The sequence below is a fragment of the Salmo salar genome, chromosome ssa20 (genome assembly GCF_905237065.1).
Source record: "Salmo salar chromosome ssa20, Ssal_v3.1, whole genome shotgun sequence".
Taxonomy (NCBI): domain Eukaryota; kingdom Metazoa; phylum Chordata; class Actinopteri; order Salmoniformes; family Salmonidae; genus Salmo; species Salmo salar.
In genome coordinates this window covers 88,445,960-88,468,505 of record NC_059461.1, presented here as the reverse complement: position 1 = coordinate 88,468,505, position 22,546 = coordinate 88,445,960, and the positions used below count along the sequence as shown (strand labels likewise).

The window sequence follows — 22,546 nt, the reverse complement described above, 5'->3', positions numbered from 1 at the left end:
CTATATTCCTAGTAGATACTGTAACTCTCCTCTCTATATTCCTAGTAGATACTGTAACTCTCCTCTCCATATTCCTAGTAGACACAGTAACTCTCCTCTCCATATTCCTAGTAGACACAGTAACTCTCCTCTCTACATTCCTAGTAGATACTGTAACTCTCCTCTCTATATTCCTAATAGATACTGTAACTCTCCTCTCCTCTCTATATTCCTAGTAGATACTGTAACTCTCCTCTCCATATTCCTAGTAGACACAGTAACTCTCCTCTCTACATTCCTAGTAGATACTGTAACTCTCCTCTCTATATTCCTAGTAGATACTGTAACTCTCCTCTCTATATTCCTAGTAGATACTGTAACTCTCCTCTCCTCTCCATATTCCTAGTAGACACAGTAACTCTCCTCTCTATATTCCTAGTAGATACTGTAACTCTCCTCTCTACATTCCTAGTAGATACTGTAACTCTCCTCTCTATATTCCTAGTAGATACTGTAACTCACCTCTCCTCTCTATATTCCTAGTAGATACTGTAACTCACCTCTCCTCTCTATATTCCTAGTAGATACTGTAACTCTCCTCTCTATATTCCTAGTAGATACTGTAACTCTCCTCTCTATATTCCTAGTAGATACTGTAACTCACCTCTCTATATTCCTAGTAGATACTGTAACTCACCTCTCCTCTCTATATTCCTAGTAGATATTGTAACTCACCTCTCCTCTCTATATTCCTAGTAGATACTGTAACTCTCCTCTCTATATTCCTAGTAGATACTGTAACTCTCCTCTCTATATTCCTAGTAGATACTGTAACTCTCCTCTCTATATTCCTAGTAGATACTGTAACTCTCCTCTCTATATTCCTAGTAGATACTGTAACTCTCCTCACTATATTCCTAGTAGATACTGTAACTCTCCTCTCTATATTCCTAGTAGATATTGTAACTCACCTCTCCTCTCTATATTCCTAGTAGATACTGTAACTCTCCTCTCTATATTCCTAGTAGATACTGTAACTCTCCTCTCTATATTCCTAGTAGATACTGTAACTCTCCTCTCTATATTCCTAGTAGATACTGTAACTCTCCTCTCTATATTCCTAGTAGATACTGTAACTCTCCTCTCTATATTCCTAGTAGATACTGTAACTCTCCTCTCTATATTCCTAGTAGATACTGTAACTCTCCTCTCTATATTCCTAGTAGATACTGTAACTCTCCTCTCTATATTCCTAGTAGATACTGTAACTCTCCTCTCTATATTCCTAGTAGATACTGTAACTCTCCTCTCTATATTCCTAGTAGATACTGTAACTCTCCTCTCTATATTCCTAGTAGATACTGTAACTCTCCTCTCTATATTCCTAGTAGATACTGTAACTCTCCTCTATATTCCTAGTAGATACTGTAACTCTCCTCTATATTCCTAGTAGATACTGTAACTCTCCTCTATATTCCTAGTAGATACTGTAACTCTCCTCTATATTCCTAGTAGATACTGTAACTCTCCTCTCTATATTCCTAGTAGATACTGTAACTCTCCTCTATATTCCTAGTAGATACTGTAACTCTCCTCTATATTCCTAGTAGATACTGTAACTCTCCTCTCTATATTCCTAGTAGATACTGTAACTCTCCTCTCTATATTCCTAGTAGATACTGTAACTCTCCTCTCTATATTCCTAGTAGATACTGTAACTCTCCTCTCTATATTCCTAGTAGATACTGTAACTCTCCTCTCTATTCCTAGTAGATACTGTAACTCTCCTCTCTATATTCCTAGTAGATACTGTAACTCTCCTCTCTATATTCCTAGTAGATACTGTAACTCTCCTCTCTATTCCTAGTAGATACTGTAACTCTCCTCTATATTCCTAGTAGATACTGTAACTCTCCTCTCTATATTCCTAGTAGATACTGTAACTCTCCTCTCTATATTCCTAGTAGATACTGTAACTCTCCTCTCTATATTCCTAGTAGATACTGTAACTCTCCTCTCTATATTCCTAGTAGATACTGTAACTCTCCTCTCTATATTCCTAGTAGATACTGTAACTCTCCTCTCTATATTCCTAGTAGATACTGTAACTCTCCTCTCTATATTCCTAGTAGATACTGTAACTCTCCTCTCTATATTCCTAGTAGATACTGTAACTCACCTCTCTATATTCCTAGTAGATACTGTAACTCACCTCTCCTTCTCTGCATAGTCATTGTGGAGCTGGACTTGTTTCTCCTGGACCAGGTTCTCAGCCTGGTTCTTCAGGGACTGCTCATAGTCCCGGATCTTCTCCTTCAGCGCTTTAATAGTCACCTCTAGACCAGGAGAGAGAAGACACCATGAGAGAGAGAGGGTGGAAGACAGGAAAGAGGGAGAGGGGGTGAGAAGACAGGAAAGAGGGAGAGAGGTTGAGAATACAGCATGAGAGAGAGAGGGTGGAAGACAGGAAAGAGGGAGAGGGGTTGAGAATACAGCATGAGAGAGAGAGGGTGGAAGACAGGAAAGAGGGAGAGGGGTTGAGAATACAGCATGAGAGAGAGAGGGTGGAAGACAGGAAAGAGAATACAGCATGAGAGAGAGAGGGTGGAAGACAGGAAAGAGAATACACCATGAGAGAGAGGGTGGAAGACAGGAAAGAGGGAGAGGGGTTGAGAATACAGCATGAGAGAGAGAGGGTGGAAGTCAGGAAAGAGAAGACAACATGAGAGAGAGAGAGAGGGTGGAAGACAGGAAAGAGAATACACCATGAGAGAGAGGGTGGAAGACAGGAAAGAGAAGACACCATGAGAGAGAGAGGGTGGAAGACAGGAAAGAGAAGACACCATGAGAGAGAGAGGGTGGAAGACAGGAAAGAGAATACAGCATGAGAGAGAGAGGGTGGAAGACAGGAAAGAGAATACACCATGAGAGAGAGGGTGGAAGACAGGAAAGAGGGAGAGGGGTTGAGAATACAGCATGAGAGAGAGAGGGTGGAAGTCAGGAAAGAGAAGACAACATGAGAGAGAGAGAGAGGGTGGAAGACAGGAAAGAGAATACACCATGAGAGAGAGGGTGGAAGACAGGAAAGAGAAGACACCATGAGAGAGAGAGGGTGGAAGACAGGAAAGAGAAGACACCATGAGAGAGAGAGGGTGGAAGACAGGAAAGAGAAGACACCATGAGAGAGAGAGGGTGGAAGTCAGGAAAGAGAAGACAACATGAGAGAGAGAGAGAGAGAGGGTGGAAGACAGGAAAGAGAATACAGCATGAGAGAGAGAGGGTGGAAGACAGGAAAGAGAAGACACCATGAGAGAGAGAGGGTGGAAGACAGGAAAGAGAAGACACCATGAGAGAGAGAGGGTGGAAGACAGGAAAGAGAATACACCATGAGAGAGAGGGTGGAAGACATGACGATGTCCCTTAATGAAAGGAATATTACAAACAGGATTCACCCTAGCTTGAAACTAAAAGGCCAATCAGGTGATCAACCCGAGGGATTTGAAATCCCAAACAAATTCCTTCCCCTAGGACACTTGAACAGGTGACTATCCCAGGAAATAAAGAAAAGGGAGGTCTGTTTCTGCATAAAGCCAGACGATATTCACTGGCGGGACATGAACAGGCTCACTTTCATCAGCGAGGTGATTCATAACAAAAAGGTAAACCTGTTCATGTGTCATGAAATATCAGCTGTTTTAAGCACAAACAGAGTGCTCCTTTTATGTCAATCCCAGAGAGTTAGTATGTCAACACCAGCCTTACTCTCTTCAATCTGCCACCTGCACAAACCCTCGCCATCATAACCTCGCATCCTCGTCTGTCAACACACAGGCCGCAGAGCAGACCCAACCTAGCCCGTTTCATTTCTGCTGTCTCTAAGAGTACATTTAATGTCTGCATTCAGAGTAGATTCAAGCTGATACCTCATACCCTGCTGAGGGATCTGGCTGGCTGTGTTGATACCCCATACCCTGCTGAGGGATCTGGCTGGCTGTGTTGATACCCCATACCCTGCTGAGGGATCTGGCTGGCTGTGTTGATACCCCATACCCTGCTGAGGGATGTCTGGCTGGCTGTGTCGATACCCCATACCCTGCTGAGGGATGTCTGGCTGGCTGTGTTGATACCCCATACCCCTGCTGAGGGATGTCTGGCTGGCTGTGCTGATACCCCATACCCCTGCTGAGGGATGTCTGGCTGGCTGTGTTGATACCCCATACCCTGCTGAGGGATGTCTGGCTGGCTGTGTTGATACCCCATACCCTGCTGAGGGATCTGGCTGGCTGTGCTGATACCCCATACCCTGCTGAGGGATCTGGCTGGCTGTGCTGATACCCCATACCCTGCTGAGGGATCTGGCTGGCTGTGCTGATACCCCATACCCTGCTGAGGGATCTGGCTGGCTGTGCTGATACCCCATACCCTGCTGAGGGATCTGGCTGGCTGTGCTGATACCCCATACCCTGCTGAGGGATGTCTGGCTGGCTGTGCTGATACCCCATACCCTGCTGAGGGATGTCTGGCTGGCTGTGCTGATACCCCATACCCTGCTGAGGGATGTCTGGCTGGCTGTGTTGATACCCCATACCCTGCTGAGGGATCTGGCTGGCTGTGCTGATACCCCATACCCTGCTGAGGGATCTGGCTGGCTGTGTTGATACCCCATACCCTGATGAGGGATGTCTGGCTGGCTGTGCTGATACCCCATACCCTGCTGAGGGATCTGGCTGGCTGTGCTGATACCCCATACCCTGCTGAGGGATGTCTGGCTGGCTGTGCTGATACCCCATACCCTGCTGAGGGATGTCTGGCTGGCTGTGCTGATACCCCATACCCTGCTGAGGGATGTCTGGCTGGCTGGCTGTGCTGATACCCCATACCCTGCTGAGGGATGTCTGGCTGGCTGTGCTGATACCCCATACCCTGCTGAGGGATGTCTGGCTGGCTGTGCTGATACCCCATACCCTGCTGAGGGATGTCTGGCTGGCTGTGCTGATACCCCATACCCTGCTAAGGAAACCACAGAAGGGAAACCACAGACGGGAAACCACAGAGATGAAAAGCAGCCATCTAATAGGTAGATGTCTTTAAGGAAGTGAGATAAAGATTGAGAGTTCTCAGCACTGTGAACGAGTGAGTGATTTAAACTCCATTCTCCCTGTTCTGACACACAATCAATAGTGGAGAGTTCTTTCAGAGTCCTCTTACCCTGCCGCTGTTTAACATCTTAACCATTTAGGATGCTGGGATCAATGTCAACTGCTGAGGGTTTCTCTCTCTGTGTGTGTGTGTGTGTGTGTGTGTGTGTGGTTCTCTGTCTGGGTGTGTGTGTGTGTGTGTGTGTGTGTGTGTGTGTGTGTGTGTGTGTGTGTGTGTGTGTGTGTGTGTGTGTGTGTGTGTGTGTGTGTGTGTGTGTGTGTGGGGGGGTCTATTCAGTCTGAAAGGATAACGGATTAGAGAGTAGAATAATCAATAACAGAATAGAACACTGCTGCTATTGAGCTGTTCCAATTAACTGAGCTCTCTGTCTCGACATCCCTCCATCTCCCTCTCGACATCCTCCGTCTCCCTCTCCTCTTCATCCCCCTCTCTCTCTCTCCCTCTCCTCTTCATCCCCCTCCTCTTTCTCCTCTTCATCCCCCCTCCTCTTCATCCCCTCTCTCTCACCTCTTCATCCCCCCTCTCTCTCTTTCCTCTTCGTCCCCCTCCCTCTCCTCTTCGTCCCCCTCCCTCTCCTCTTCGTCCCCCTCCCGCTCCTCTTCATCCCCCTCCCTCCCTCTCCGCTTCGTCCCCCTCCCTCTCTCGCTCTCTCCTCTTCGTCCCCCCCCTCTCTCGCTCTCTCCTCTTCGTCCCCCCCCTCTCCTCTTCGTCCCCCCCTCCATCCCCCCTTCTCCTCTTCATCCCCCCCTCTCCTATGATCTGGATCCTTCAGGGTTTCTAGAGGAAATATTCCAGTGTGTCTGGCACACCTCTTTCCTTCCTCCCTGCTCCCGCCATTTTATTGGTTTGTGAGAGAGAGTGACTCACCCTGGTTCTTGACCTCGGCAAACTCTTTGTTGTACTCCTCCAGAGTCTCTCGGAGTTTGAGGTTCTCTGTCTCGATGTCGTGCATCCGCTGGAGCTTCAGCTGTAACTGCTGAACCAACTCCAGCACAGGGGCGGGATCTGAGAAAACACACACACTAGGTTACACGCACGCACGCACACACACACACACACACACACACACACACACACACAGCTAGCTAGTGCAGGGAGGAGTGGTCCTGTTGAGGAACAAGAGCAGTTAAGATACAGTCATCCACCCTACTCTACTACGCTGTAGTGCTGAGAGAGATGCTTCCCATGCCAATAAATCCCTTTAAATTCAGAGAGATGTTTCCCATGCCAATAAATCCCTTTAAATTCAGAGAGACAGATGTTTCCCATGCCAATAAATCCCTTTAAATTCAGAGAGATGTTTCCCATGCCAATAAATCCCTTTGAATTCAGAGAGAGATGTTTCCCATGCCAATAAAGCCCTTTGAATTCAGAGACAGAGGAAGCATTTTGTGATTCCCTATGTGACACTAGTTTAAGTCAGAGCTGATTTGCGGAGCAGTGTTGTCTGTTGCTCTGATAAAGTTGGGCTTGTCAGTCATTCAGTCTGATTGGTCCTCACCGGTGGGGGACGGGTGATTGACAGGCGTAAAGTAGGAAGTGATGGGAGAGTGATGCACATCATCATCCCCGCAAAATGAGCAGTGTGTGTGTGTGTGTGTGTGTGTGTGTGTGTGTGTGTGTAGGCCTCAACACACAACATCCACAACAACAAGCTATCCAGGCTGTATCGCACCCGGCCGTGATCGGGAGTCCCATAGGGAGGCGCACAATTGGCCCAGCGTCGTCTGGGTTTAGCCGGAGTAGACCGTCATTGTAAATAAGAATTTGTTCTTAACTAACTTGCCTAGTTACATTTAAAACATTTTTTTAAATAATAATTACTTTGAATGAGCATGTATGAAATGACCTCATTATGGTGTGTGAAGTTAAGAACAGACCAGCCAGGGTTGGGACAGCCATGCTCACCACAGTAAACTACAGGTACAATAGGCCTAAAGCATAGAAATACAGCAGAGAGAGAAATGGTGCTAGGAGTGACCTGTCATTCTCACACAATTCCCAGAGGATGAAATATAGTTCTACAGCTTTGTCTTCCCCTGTTAGCGCTGATGAGCCTGTCTCTATGGACGAAGGAGCAGTCTAAACAGCATGTCACCGACCTGAGTGGATGATGGCCTGGTACTACACACAAACAGCATCCATCTCTTAACCTGGGACAACCATCTCCTCTCCATCTCTTACCTGGGACAACCATCTCCTCTCCTCTCTTAACCTGGGACAACCATCTCCTCTCCTCTCTTAACCTGGGACAACCATCTCCTCTCTTAACCTGGGACAAACATCTCCTCTCTTAACCATCTCCTCTCCATCTCTTACCTGGGACAACCATCTTCTCTCCTCTCTAACCTGGGACAACCATCTTCTCTCCTCTCTAACCTGGGACAACCATCTCCTCTCCTCTCTTAACCTGGGACAACCATCTCCTCTCCTCTCTTAACCTGGGACAACCATCTCCTCTCTTAACCTGGGACAAACATCTCCTCTCTTAACCTGGGACAACCATCTCCTCTCCATCTCTTACCTGGGACAACCATCTTCTCTCCTCTCTAACCTGGGACAACCATCTCCTCTCCTCTCTAACCTGGGACAACCATCTCCTCTCCATCTCTTACCTGGGACAACCATCTCCTCTCCATCTCTTAACCTGGGACAACCATCTCCTCTCCATCTCTTACCTGGGACAACCATCTCCTCTCCTCTCTAACCTGGGACAACCATCTCCTCTCCATCTCTTACCTGGGACAACCATCTCCTCTCCATCTCTTACCTGGGACAACCATCTCCTCGCCATCTCTTAACCTGGGACAACCATCTCCTCTCCATCTCTTAACCTGAGACAACCATCTCCTCTCCTCTCTAACCTGGGACAACCATCTCCTCTCCATCTCTTACCTGGGACAACCATCTCCTCTCCATCTCTTACCTGGGACAACCATCTCCTCTCCATCTCTTAACCTGGGACAACGATCTCCTCTCCATCTCTTAACCTGGGACAACCATCTCCTCTCCATCTCTTACCTGGGACATCAATCAATCTCTTGTAGACGTTCAAGAAGGAACCTTCTGCTTCTTTACTTCTTTTGCTCAAGGCATCGATCTGAAAGGAGGATAGGATTAGAAGATGAGAGGAGAGAGGAGAAAAGAGGAACAATTTAATCAAAACAGGCAGACGGACAAACTGACAGCTAATAGCACTGCTGCGTTTTGGTGTGTTCCATGTGCATGTCTATAATGTGGGGCGGCAGGTAGCCTAGCGGTTAGAGGCAGGTAGCCTAGCGGTTAGAGGCAGGTAGCTAGAGGCAGGTAGCCTAGTGGTTAGAGGCAGGTAGCCTAGCGGTTAGAGGCAGGTAGCCTAGCGGTTAGAGGCAGGTAGCCTAGCGGTTAGAGGCAGGTGGCCTAGCGGTTAGAGGCAGGTGGCCTAGCGGTTAGAGGCAGGTAGCTAGAGGCAGGTAGCCTAGCGGTTAGAGGCAGGTAGCCTAGCGGTTAGAGGCAGGTAGCCTAGCGGTTAGAGGCTGGTGGCATAGCGGTTAGAGGCAGGTAGCCTAGCGGTTAGAGGCAGGTGGCCTAGCGGTTAGAGGCTGGTGGCCTAGCGGTTAGAGGCAGGTAGCCTAGCGGTTAGAGGCTGGTGGCCTAGCGGTTAGAGGCTGGTGGCCTAGCGGTTAGAGGCAGGTAGCCTAGCGGTTAGAGGCAGGTAGCCTAGCGGTTAGAGGCAGGTAGCTAGAGGCAGGTAGCCTAGCGGTTAGAGGCAGGTAGCTAGAGGCAGGTAGCCTAGCGGTTAGAGGCAGGTAGCCTAGCGGTTAGAGGCAGGTAGCCTAGTGGTTAGAGGCAGGTAGCCTAGTGGTTAGAGGCAGGTAGCCTAGTGGTTAGAGGCAGGTAGCCTAGTGGTTAGAGGCAGGTAGCCTAGTGGTTAGAGGCAGGTAGCCTAGTGGTTAGAGGCAGGTAGCCTAGTGGTTAGAGGCAGGTAGCCTAGTGGTTAGAGGCAGGTAGCCTAGTGGTTAGAGCGTTGGACTAGTAACCGAAAGGTTGCAAGATTGAATCCCCGAGCTGACAAGGTAAAAATCTATCGTTCTGCCCCTGAACAGACACTGTTCCCTGGTAGTCCGTCATTGTAAATAAGAATTTGTTCTAAACTGACTTGCCTAGTTAAATAAATGTTAAATAAAAAAGAATTTAAAAAAGAATGCTGATGATCTCTAATAACTAGTAGTTCTCTCTACTTCACACGCTGTTCAGTTCAGCTGTTCAGTTCAGCTGTTCAGTTCAGCCGTTCAGTTCAGCCGTTCAGTTCAGCCGTTCAGTTCAGCCGTTCAGTCGTTCAGTTCAGCTGTTCAGTTCAGCCTTTCTGTTGCTAACCACGTCTGTCTGTCTGGCCCTGCCGTGTAAAACTCAACCACAATGCTATCAGTTAACAGCTGCCCAGCCAGAGCCACACAGACACACGCCAGGGTTTCCGTTAGCTGGTACATGCAGGCTTTAGGCAAAACATTTTAATAAAAGCTTATCAATACAATTTTGTTCCCCACAAAAAAAATCCATTGCGGTTATCCATGCTTTTTATTCACTGGTGGACAACACCAGTCTGTGTGCTTCAACATCAAAGGCAAATATAACAAGTCAAGTGGTCTGAATACCTTTTCCAATGCACAAACAAACAACTGAAATATCACATTTACGTAAGTATTCAGACCCTTTACTCAGTAGTGTGTTGAAGCACCTTTTCCAGCGATTACAGCCTCCATAGACAACAGGGTTGACAACAACAGGGCTATAGATAACTGGATAACAGGGTTGACAACAACAGGTCTATAGATAACTGGATAACAGGGTTGACAACAACAGGTCTATAGATAACAGGGTTGACAACAACAGGTCTATAGATAACAGGGTTGACAACAACAGGTCTATAGATAACTGGATAACAGGGTTGACAACAACAGGTCTATAGATAACTGGATAACAGGGTTGACAACAACAGGTCTATAGATAACTGGATAACAGGGTTGACAACAACAGGTCTATAGATAACAGGGTTGACAACAACAGGTCTATAGATAACAGGGTTGACAACAACAGGTCTATAGATAACTGGATAACAGGGTTGACAACAACAGGGCTATAGATAACTGGATAACAGGGTTGACAACAACAGGGCTATAGATAACTGGATAACAGGGTTGACAACAACAGGGCTATAGATAACTGGATAACAGGGTTGACAACAACAGGTCTATAGATAACTGGATAACAGGGTTGACAACAACAGGGCTATAGATAACTGGATAACAGGGTTGACAACAACAGGGCTATAGATAACTGGATAACAGGGTTGACAACAACAGGTCTATAGATAACTGGATAACAGGGTTGACAACAACAGGTCTATAGATAACAGGGTTGACAACAACAGGGCTATAGATAACTGGATAACAGGGTTGACAACAACAGGGCTATAGATAACTGGATAACAGGGTTGACAACAACAGGTCTATAGATAACTGGATAACAGGGTTGACAACAACAGGTCTATAGATAACTGGATAACAGGGTTGACAACAACAGGTCTATAGATAACTGGATAACAGGGTTGACAACAACAGGTCTATAGATAACTGGATAACAGGGTTGACAACAACAGGTCTATAGATAACAGGGTTGACAACAACAGGTCTATAGATAACTGGATAACAGGGTTGACAACAACAGGTCTATAGATAACAGGGTTGACAACAACAGGTCTATAGATAACTGGATAACAGGGTTGACAACAACAGGTCTATAGATAACTGGATAATAGGGTTGACAACAACAGGTCTATAGATAACTGGATAACAGGGTTGACAACAACAGGTCTATAGATAACTGGATAACAGGGTTGACAACAACAGGGCTATAGATAACTGGATAACAGGGTTGACAACAACAGGTCTATAGATAACTGGATAACAGGGTTGACAACAACAGGTCTATAGATAACAGGGTTGACAACAACAGGTCTATAGATAACTGGATAACAGGGTTGACAACAACAGGGCTATAGATAACTGGATAACAGGGTTGACAACAACAGGTCTATAGATAACTGGATAACAGGGTTGACAACAACAGGTCTATAGATAACTGGATAACAGGGTTGACAACAACAGGTCTATAGATAACTGGATAACAGGGTTGACAACAACAGGTCTATAGATAACTGGATAACAGGGTTGACAACAACAGGTCTATAGATAACTGGATAACAGGGTTGACAACAACAGGTCTATAGATAACTGGATAACAGGGTTGACAACAACAGGTCTATAGATAACTGGATAACAGGGTTGACAACAACAGGTCTATAGATAACTGGATAACAGGGTTGACAACATGAGGAATTCCAACATGATATTAATACTATTCCACATGTAGCAGGTTCATTTGACAGGCTAAGGGCACAATGATCAGGCCTAACAATCAGAATACAAGTCACCAAGGCAGGTGCTCATAGAGTGTGTGTGTGTGCGCAGTAAGTACAGCGGAATATAGCTGACAAGTTGAACAACACGTGTACCATTGAACCACGTCAAAACTCACCACCAGACTGGAGCTGCTGATAAAATGATAAGTGGCTACTGTGCTGAGAAAGAAGAACCATAACCCAATGTTACACTGGAATATTCTCAGGCCTGCGGCAAGGCAGCCTGTCACGGTATCTCTCTGTGTGTGTGTGTGTGTGTGTGTGTGTGTGTGTGTGTGTGTGTGTGTGTGTGTGTGTGTGTGTGTCGGTGTGTGTGTGTCGGTGTGTGTGTGTGTGTGTGTGTGTGTCGGTGTGTGTCGGTGTGTGGGTGTGTGGGTGTGTGGGTGTGTCGGTGTGTCGGTGTGTGGGTGTGTGTGTGTGTGGCGCTCAGGGAGGTGAAATCATTGGGTAAAACTAGAATGTCCACTCACTCGATCCCCCATAAAACCCAAGTTTACAACGGCATCTTCCACACACACACGCCCTTTGACACCCAAATATAGGAGGACAAATCAGCAGCATGCTGAAACTAGGTATAATATAGGAGGACAAATCAGCAGCATGCTGAAACTAGGTATAATATAGGAGGACAAATCAGCAGCATGCTGAAACTAGGTATAATATAGGAGGACAAATCAGCAGCATGCTGAAACTAGGTATAATATAGGAGGACAAATCAGCAGCATGCTGAAACTAGGTATAATATAGGAGGACAAATCAGCAGCATGCTGAAACTAGGTATAATATAGGAGGACAAATCAGCAGCATGCTGAAACTAGGTATAATATAGGAGGACAAATCAGCAGCATGCTGAAACTAGGTATAATATAGGAGGACAAATCAGCAGCATGCTGAAACTAGGTATAATATAGGAGGACAAATCAGCAGCATGCTGAAACTAGGTATAATATAGGAGGACAAATCAGCAGCATGCTGAAACTAGGTATAATATAGGAGGACAAATCAGCAGCATGCTGAAACTAGGTATAATATAGGAGGACAAATCAGCAGCATGCTGAAACTAGGTATAATATAGGAGGACAAATCAGCAGCATGCTGAAACTAGGTATAATATAGGAGGACAAATCAGCAGCATGCTGAAACTAGGTATAATATAGGAGGACAAATCAGCAGCATGCTGAAACTAGGTATAATATAGGAGGACAAATCAGCAGCATGCTGAAACTAGGTATAATTGACTCCAAGGGGAATAACCAAGGAAAGTCTTAGAACACAAAATACACACACAGAAAGAGAAAACGCCTTGATATGGGAATTATTACTTCAGTATTGATTAACCCATCAACTAGTTAACACTGGGAACAAATGAGTGATTTATAAAAACCTCAAATAAAAAACAACGTCCCTATAGAAACGTGCAGCCATGCAGAATGACAGGAATTAAAGATTAGTGGACTGTGATTGGCTGATGCCAGGGTTTTTGTCCTGTCTCTTTTCACAGGAAGCAATTTAAACATGGCCAGGGGCAGCGAGAGAGAGAGACACAGAGTGGCAGAGAGAGAGAGAGACAGAGAGAGACAGAGAGAGAGAGAGAGAGAGACAGAGAGAGACAGAGAGAGAGAGAGAGACAGACAGAGAGAGAGAGACAGAGAGAGAGAGAGAGAGACAGAGAGAGAGACAGAGAGAGAGACAGAGAGAGAGAGAGAGAGAGACAGACAGAGAGAGACAGAGAGAGACAGAGAGAGAGAGAGAGAGAGAGAGAGAGAGAGAGAGAGAGAGAGAGATTGAGTGAGTGAGTGAAAGAGCGAGCGAGAAAGAGAGCAAGTGAAAGAGCGAGAGAGAAAGAGAGCGAGAAGAGAGCGAGAAGAGAGCGAGAAGAGAGCGAGGAAATGAGAAGAGATGACAAAAACAGGAGAAAGTAGAAAAAAACTCTGCATAGTTTGAACTGTTTGGTGTGATTGCCTGAGCTTCTTATGTCTGATACTCACACAGTACATCTATGTACTGCAATACAAGAGGTTACTCACAGTACATCTATGTACTGCAATACAAGAGGTTACTCACAGTACATCTATGTACTGCAATACAAGAGGTTACTCACAGTACATCTATGTACTGCAATACAAGAGGTTACTCACAGTACATCTATGTACTGCAATACAAGAGGTTACTCACAGTACATCTATGTACTGCAATACAAGAGGTTACTCACAGTACATCTATGTACTGCAATACAAGAGGTTACTCACAGTACATCTATGTACTGCAATACAAGAGGTTACTCACAGTACATCTATGTACTGGAATACAAGAGGTTACTCACAGTACATCTATGTACTGCAATACAAGAGGTTACTCACGGTACATCTATGTACTGGAATACAAGAGGTTACTCACAGTACATCTATGTACTGCAATACAAGAGGTTACTCACAGTACATCTATGTACTGCAATACAAGAGGTTACTCACAGTACATCTATGTACTGCAATACAAGAGGTTACTCACAGTACATCTATGTACTGCAATACAAGAGGTTACTCACAGTACATCTATGTACTGCAATACAAGAGGTTACTCACAGTACATCTATGTACTGCAATACAAGAGGTTACTCACAGTACATCTATGTACTGCAATACAAGAGGTTACTCACAGTACATCTATGTACTGCAATACAAGAGGTTACTCACAGTACATCTATGTACTGGAATACAAGAGGTTACTCACAGTACATCTATGTACTGCAATACAAGAGGTTACTCACGGTACATCTATGTACTGGAATACAAGAGGTTACTCACAGTACATCTATGTACTGCAATACAAGAGGTTACTCACAGTACATCTATGTACTGCAATACAAGAGGTTACTCACAGTACATCTATGTACTGCAATACAAGAGGTTACTCACAGTACATCTATGTACTGCAATACAAGAGGTTACTCACGGTACATCTATGTACTGCAATACAAGAGGTTACGCACAGTACAGTATTTGACTAAGAAGGAGAGTGATGGAGTGCTGCATCAGATGACCTGGCCTCCACAATCCCCCGACCTCAACCCATTTGAGATGGTTTGAGATGAGTTGGACCGCAGAGTGAAGGAAAAGCAGCCAACAAGTATATGGAAACTCCTTCAAGACTGTTGGAAAAGCATTCCAGGTGAAGCTGGTTGAGAGAATGCCAAGAGTGTGCAAAGCTGTCATCAAGGCAAAGGGTGACTATTTGAAGAATATCAAATATAAAATATATTTTGATTTGTTTAACACTTCTTTGGTTACTACATGATTCCATATGTGTTATTTAATAGTTTTGATGTCTTCACTGTTATTCTACAATGTAGAAAATAGTCCAAATAAAGAAAAACCCTTGAATGAGTAGGTGTTTACAAACTTTTGACTGGCAGTGTATGTACTGCAATACAAAAGGTTACTCACATAGTACATCTATGTACTGCAATACAAGATGCTACTCACACAGTACATCTATGTAATACAAAAGAGACAAAAGTCTTACCTCTCCCTGGAAACTCTTGAGCAGAGGAGCCGCCTGTTTCCTTACATCCTGAAAGACATAGAAGAAACCGTTTACAATGGATCGTTTCCCAGAGTCACTGAGTACACTGATAAAACACACAGTACTAATCTATACATCATGTAGTTTCACCCACACTGGCATGAGCCTGTTTGACCACATCAACCCTGTTCATAGCACATTTTGCACATTTACAGCACCCCCCCAGTCCCATTGCATGGCATTAGAGCATGACCCAGTGGTTTTTTATTAGATTCCTGGTGAAGTGTGTATCTCTGGGAACATGCAAATCCACACTGTCAGTTAGCTAGACTAAAGCCCTGTAGAGATGCAGCGGAGCACACACTACACACTACACAGCACATTACACTACACTACACTACACTACACAGCACATTACACTACACTACACAGCACATTACACTACACTACACATTACAATACACATTACACTACACGACACTGCACTACACAGCACAGTACACAGCACACTACACTACACAGCACATTACACTACAATGCACATTACATTACACTACACATTACACTACACTAAACTATAGCACACCACACTACACTACACAGCACATTACACTACACTACACAGCACACTACACAGCACATTACACTACACTACACTACACAGCACATTACACTACATTACACTACACAGCACATTACACTACATTACACTACACAGCACATTACACTACAGCACATTACACTACACTACACAGCACATTACACTACAGCACATTACATTACACTACACCACAGTAAACCACACTACAGTAAACCACACCACAGTAAACCACACTACACCACAGTAAACCACACCACAGTAAACCACACCACAGTAAACCACACCACAGTAAACCACACCACAGTAAACCACACTACAGTAAACCACACTACAGTAAACCACACTACAGTAAACCACACTACACCACAGTAAACCACACTACAGTAAACTACACCACAGTAAACCACACTACACCACAGTAAACCACACCACAGTAAACCACACCACAGTAAACCACACCACAGTAAACCACACCACAGTAAACCACACTACAGTAAACCACACTACAGTAAACCACACTACACCACAGTAAACCACACTACAGTAAACCACACTACACCACAGTAAACCACACTACAGTAAACTACACTACAGTAAACCACACTACACCACAGTAAACCACACTACAGTAAACCACACCACAGTAAACCACACTACAGTAAACCACACTACAGTAAACCACACTACACCACAGTAAACCACACTACAGTAAACTACACTACAGTAAACCACACTACAGTAAACCACACTACACCACAGTAAACCACACTACAGTAAACCACACCACAGTAAACCACACTACAGTAAACCACACTACAGTAAACCACACTACACCACAGTAAACTACACCACAGTAAACCACACTACAGTAAACCACACTACACCACAGTAAACCACACCACAGTAAACCACACTACAGTAAACCACACTACAGTAAACCACACTACACCACAGTAAACTACACCACAGTAAACCACACTACACCACAGTAAACCACACCACAGTAAACTACACCACAGTAAACCACACTACACCACAGTAAACCACACTACAGTAAACCACACTACACCACAGTAAACTACACCACAGTAAACCACACTACACCACAGTAAACCACACCACAGTAAACTACACCACAGTAAACCACACTACACCACAGTAAACCACACCACAGTAAACTACACCACAGTAAACCACACTACAGTAAACTACAGTAGGACAGAATGGTCATCCTGTACAGATGGTTCTACCTGCAAGGCTCCTGGATAAAGATAGATACACTTTAGACCAGGAACACATGATACTAACTACCACAGTGGTGTGTGTGTGTGTGTGTGTGTGTGTGTGTGTGTGTGTGTGTGTGTGTGTGTGTGTGTGTGTGTGTACACTTATTAGACTGCCCCTGATTAGGTCAGGGCCTGTATCCACTTTGATTAGGTCAGGGCCTGTATCCACTTTGATTAGGTCAGGACCTGTATCCACTTTGATTAGGTCAGGGCCTGTATCCACTTTGATTAGGTCAGGGCCTGTATCCACTTTGATTAGGTCAGGACCTGTATCCACTTTGATTAGGTCAGGGCCTGTATCCACTTTGATTAGGTCAGGGCCTGTATCCACCACTTTGATTAGGTCAGGACCTGTATCCACTTTGATTAGGTCAGGACCTGTATCCACCACTTTGATTAGGTCAGGGCCTGTATCCACACGCTTGATTAGGTCAGGACCTGTATCCACCAAGCTTGATTAGGTCAGGACCTGTATCCACCACTTTGATTAGGTCAGGGCCTGTATCCACTTTGATTAGGTCAGGACCTGTATCCACACGCTTGATTAGGTCAGGGCCTGTATCCACACGCTTGATTAGGTCAGGGCCTGTATCCACTTTGATTAGGTCAGGGCCTGTATCCACACGCTTGATTAGGTCAGGGCCTGTATCCACTTTGATTAGGTCAGGGCCTGTATCCACACGCTTGATTAGGTCAGGACCTGTATCCACTTTGATTAGGTCAGGGCCTGTATCCACCACTTTGATTAGGTCAGTACCTGTATCCACCACTTTGATTAGGTCAGGACCTGTATCCACTTTGATTAGGTCAGGGCCTGTATCCACTAAGCTTGATTAGGTCAGGGCCTGTATCCACCACTTTGATTAGGTCAGGGCCTGTATCCACTTTGATTAGGTCAGGGCCTGTATCCACTTTGATTAGGTCAGGACCTACAATCTTATTCATTTATGATCTAAAAGTCAAAGCGGATTCTAGATCAGCAATGGTAGATGTTTTGTGGGTAACGGGCCCTGGACAGTCACCCCCGTCCTGCTTCCCCCAGTCCCACCCCCAGTTCTGTGAAGGACCCTGAGCAGCTTGAGTGCCTTAAGTTTCCACTAAACCCATTCTTTTCTAAATCAGTCCTTTTCTAATTTGGCTGAACAGACTAATTAGTTATTTACAACTAGCAGGAAGCATGCTGAAGGTCTACACCTGGGAAAGACCTGTAGTGTATCACTATTGGCTGTTAATCATGCACATGTGTGTATGCCAGAGAATCCGTGTTTAACAGCTCCTCAGTCAATAGGGTAGACACAGTAAGATGGATGGCTGGGATGTGCATCCTGCCTCCCCTAGCCATCTGGTATTGCCCCTCCCTGTCAGTCTGGCTATCTGTCTGTCTGTCTGTCTGTCTGTCTATTTGGCTGGGAGGAGGATGAAGTTGTCCCTACTGACTCTCATCGAAGGTCCGTTTTTAGTCTTTCCACCCTGTAGTCAAGGTTAGGATTTGGAGAGGGTTAAGTTCTTCCTGGAGCGTCTCAGCTCACTCCCTTAAAATATGTATATTCAATACCAGCCACAGAACACTGCAATTGGGCCATTGTTGCGATGTCATCATTGCTCGACTGCACAGTGGCATTATGGTGTCAGGCTCTCAGTAAAGATGAAGACTAAAACTTGAATGTATTATTCACACATTAGATGAATTACAACACACTACATTCTGTCTTCCTGAATCAACATTACCAGGAACACTCTGCACATGAACAGTACAGCTCAGTTAAGTACTGAGGTGGTCTCCTGCTGGCTGAATAATGAAGCAGACAGACTCATCTGGACGAGTCTAGCCTGGTCTGACGTGGACGAGTCTAGCCTGGTCTGACGTGGACGAGTCTAGCCTGGTCTGACTTGGACGAGTCTAACCTGGTCTGACGTGGACGAGTCTAACCTGGTCTGACGTGGACGAGTCTAGCCTGGTCTGACGTGGACGAGTCTAACCTGGTCTGACGTGGACGAGTCTAGCCTGGTCTGACGTGGACGAGTCTAACCTGGTCTGATGTGGACGAGTCTAAAATGGTCTGATGTGGGTGTGTCACTTGTTCTGATATGGGTGAGTGTAATTTAGTCTGAAGTCATCTGATCTCTAGGCTGGCTATTCAAAGCTGGTCCATGATAGGATCTTTTGTAGCTCAAGTTGGCTGGATGTCCTTGGACCATTCTTGATACCAGTGGCGGCCGTTGCCATTTAAGATGAGGATGATTTCAAAACAAACAAATATATATATATATATATATAAATAAATATATATATATATAAATATATAAATATAAATAAATAAATATATATATATATATAAATAAATATATATATATATAAATATATATATTTATAAATATATATATAAATATATATATTTATAAATATATATATTTATATATATATATAAATATATATATATTTATATATATATATAAATATATATATATATATAAATATATATATATATATAAATATATATATATATATAAATATATATATATATAAATATATATATATATATAAATATATATATATATAAATATATATATATATATAAATATATATATATATATAAATATATATATATATAAATATATATATATATAAATATATATATATATATATAAATATATATATATATATAAATATATATATATATATAAATATATATATATAAATATATATATATATATATATATATATAAATATATAAATAAATATATAAATATATAAATATATATATATATATATATATATATATATATATATATATATATATAAATATATATATATATATATATATATATAAATATATATATATATATATATATAAATATATATATAAATATATATATAAATAAAGTTCTAGTATCATGTAGTAGCCTAAACCTATCAATGTTACATTGAACTGGGTGAATGGAATATGAATGACAGTCATCCAATATTCTGTAATATAGGCCATGCTCATAATATATATATATATATATATATATATATATATATATATATATATATATATATATATATTTCATTCATATTCCATTCACCCAGTTCAATGTAACATTGATAGGTTTAGGCTACTACATGATACTAGAACTTTTCTTGAACCCATCATGAGGTTGCTACAACCTACAGTGGCCTATGAATTAAAGTTTGCAACGTAGGTGCACAGGTCGAGAGAATCACACAGTCCAGTGTACAGTCAGAAAGCAGTATAGCAGTTAAACTGGCCGGCCCCATGGCAATAAATTAATAAAACCAAAAGCTTATCTTGACTTGGAAGAGTTCCAGTGTTGGGTAGCCTTAGCCAGCTAGCTAATATAACATCCCTCTCTGTTTGAGCCGGGTGTTTGAGTAGGATAAACTAGTTAGCTGCATTCGCTAGCTAAGTGAATATGAACGTTCAAAAAACAACTACATAGAGCTCGCTCTCTCTCTCTCTCTCTCTCTCTCCTCCTTCATGTTGGAAGAAATTAAATTTGTTCAAAACTGTTCAACTATTGTCTTTCTCTGAGTCAACTACTCACTACATTTGATGCACTGCCGTGCTAGCTAACTGTAGCTTATGCTTTCAGTACTAGATTCATTCTCTGATCGTTTGGTTGGGTGGACAACATGTCAGTTCATGCTGCAAGAGCTCTGATAACTTCTGGAGGACGTCCTCCAACCTGTCATATTTACTGTATAGGTCTATGGAAGAGGGTGAGGACCATGAGCCTACTAGGTTTTGTATTGATGTCAATGTACGTAGAGGAGGACAGAAGCTAGCTGTCCTCCGGCTACACCATGGTGCTACCCTACAGAGTGCTGCTGAGACTACTATAGACCTTCATTACAAAACAGTGTGTTTTAATCAATTATTTCGTGACATGTGAATATATTTAGCAGTTTTATCTAAAAAGGATAACTTTAATGTTTCACAATTTTTATGAAATTCACTGAGGATGGTCCTCCCCTTCCACCTCTGAGGAGCCACCACTGCTTGATACACACAGGAAACTGTTGCGCGTGAAACACCCAGCAGCATTGCAGTTCTTGACACCCAAACCGGTGTGCCTGGCAGCTATTATCCTACCCCGTTGAAAGGCACTTCAATATTTTGTCTTGCCCGTTCACCCTCTGAATAGCACACATACACAAGCCATGTCTAATTGCGTCAAGGCTTACAAATAATTTTTTAACCCATCTCCTCCCCTTCATCTATACTAATTGAACGTGGATTTAACAAGTGACATTAATAAGGGATCCTAGATCTGACCAGGTGAATCCAGGTGAGTCGATGTCATGAAAGAGCAGGTGTTTCTAATGTTTTGTATCACTGGGATATTTGTAGGGCTGGGCAGCTATATACCAGTATTGATACAAGGACCGGTTTAGGTTTTTACTTTACCTTCTATAACGGTATTTGAATGTTTGGTTTGTTAAAATGTGATACGCTTCGTATAACATCCATTTTTATAGTTCACATCCCCACTTGAGTCATCCATCTCGCTCTCCCCACGCCGCTTTCCACACAGACCTAGCACCGCCCCCCATCACTTAAGGAGCACATTTGTCGTTGCTCCACCAGGAGATGCTTGCCTTCAGTCTGCATGGTCAGCACATTAAACAATGTTGTTTTCACTTTGCTTCTTAACCTGTCTGGGCTAGGGGGCAGTATTTTCACAGCCGGATGTAAAACGTACCCAATTTAAACAGGTTATTACTCTGGCCCAGAAACTAGAATATGCATATTATTAGTAGATTTGGATAGAAAACACTCCAAAGTTTCTAAAACTGTTTGAATGGTGTCTGTGAGTATAACAGAACTCATATGGCAGGCAAAAACCTGAGAAAAATCAAAGTAGGAAGTGGAAAGTCTGAGAATTGTTGTTCGTCTTTTGATTCTTTATCGAAATTACAGTGTCTGTGGGGTGACGTTGCACTTTCTAAGGCTTCCATTGGCTGGCAACAGCCTTCAGAAAGTGGTTTGAGCATTCTCCTGTCACTGGGCAGAGTATTGGAGCTCAGTTACTGAGTGGTCTGCCTGGCAACAAAGGGATTGGTCACGCGAGCACGCCGTTCCTTCTTGAATGAATACGCTATTGTCCGGTTGGAATATTATTGCAATTTTACGTTAAAAATACCATAAAGATTGATTTTAAACAGCGTTTGACATGCTTCTAAGTACAGTAATGGAACATTTTGACTTTTCGTCTCTGGTTCCCGCTCGCGCGTTATGCTTTTGGATAAGTGATCTGTACACACGAACAAAACGGAGGTATTTGTACATAAATATGGATAATTTCGAACAAAAACAAAATTTGTGGAAGTAGCAGTCCTGGGAGTGCATTCTGACGAAGATCAGCAAAGGTAAGAGAATATTTCGAATACTAATTCTGAGTTTAGGTTGCCCCGAACTTGGCGGGTGTCTGTATAGCTCTCTGTGATGGCTGAGCTATGTACTCAGAATTTTGAACAATGTGCTTTCTCCGTAAAGCTATTTTAAAATCTGACAAAGCGGTTGCATCCAGGGG

General features: G+C 43.5%; 1 protein-coding gene across 6 annotated transcripts in view; it reads right to left on the bottom strand.

Annotated features, from left to right (window-relative positions):
- The window catches only part of LOC106581515 (protein CASP), a 178,348-nt gene that overhangs the window by 104,130 nt on the left and 51,672 nt on the right, over window positions 1–22,546 (bottom strand). For all 6 annotated transcript variants that reach the window (XM_045704075.1, XM_045704070.1, XM_045704072.1 and 3 more), the window contains exons 3-6: window positions 15,122–15,169; window positions 8,161–8,239; window positions 6,007–6,144; window positions 2,192–2,315 (exon numbers count right to left, since the gene is read on the bottom strand). In XM_045704075.1, coding sequence (XP_045560031.1) covers window positions 2,192–2,315; window positions 6,007–6,144; window positions 8,161–8,239; window positions 15,122–15,169 — 389 coding nt within the window. The remainder of the gene's footprint in view (window positions 1–2,191; window positions 2,316–6,006; window positions 6,145–8,160; window positions 8,240–15,121; window positions 15,170–22,546) is intronic.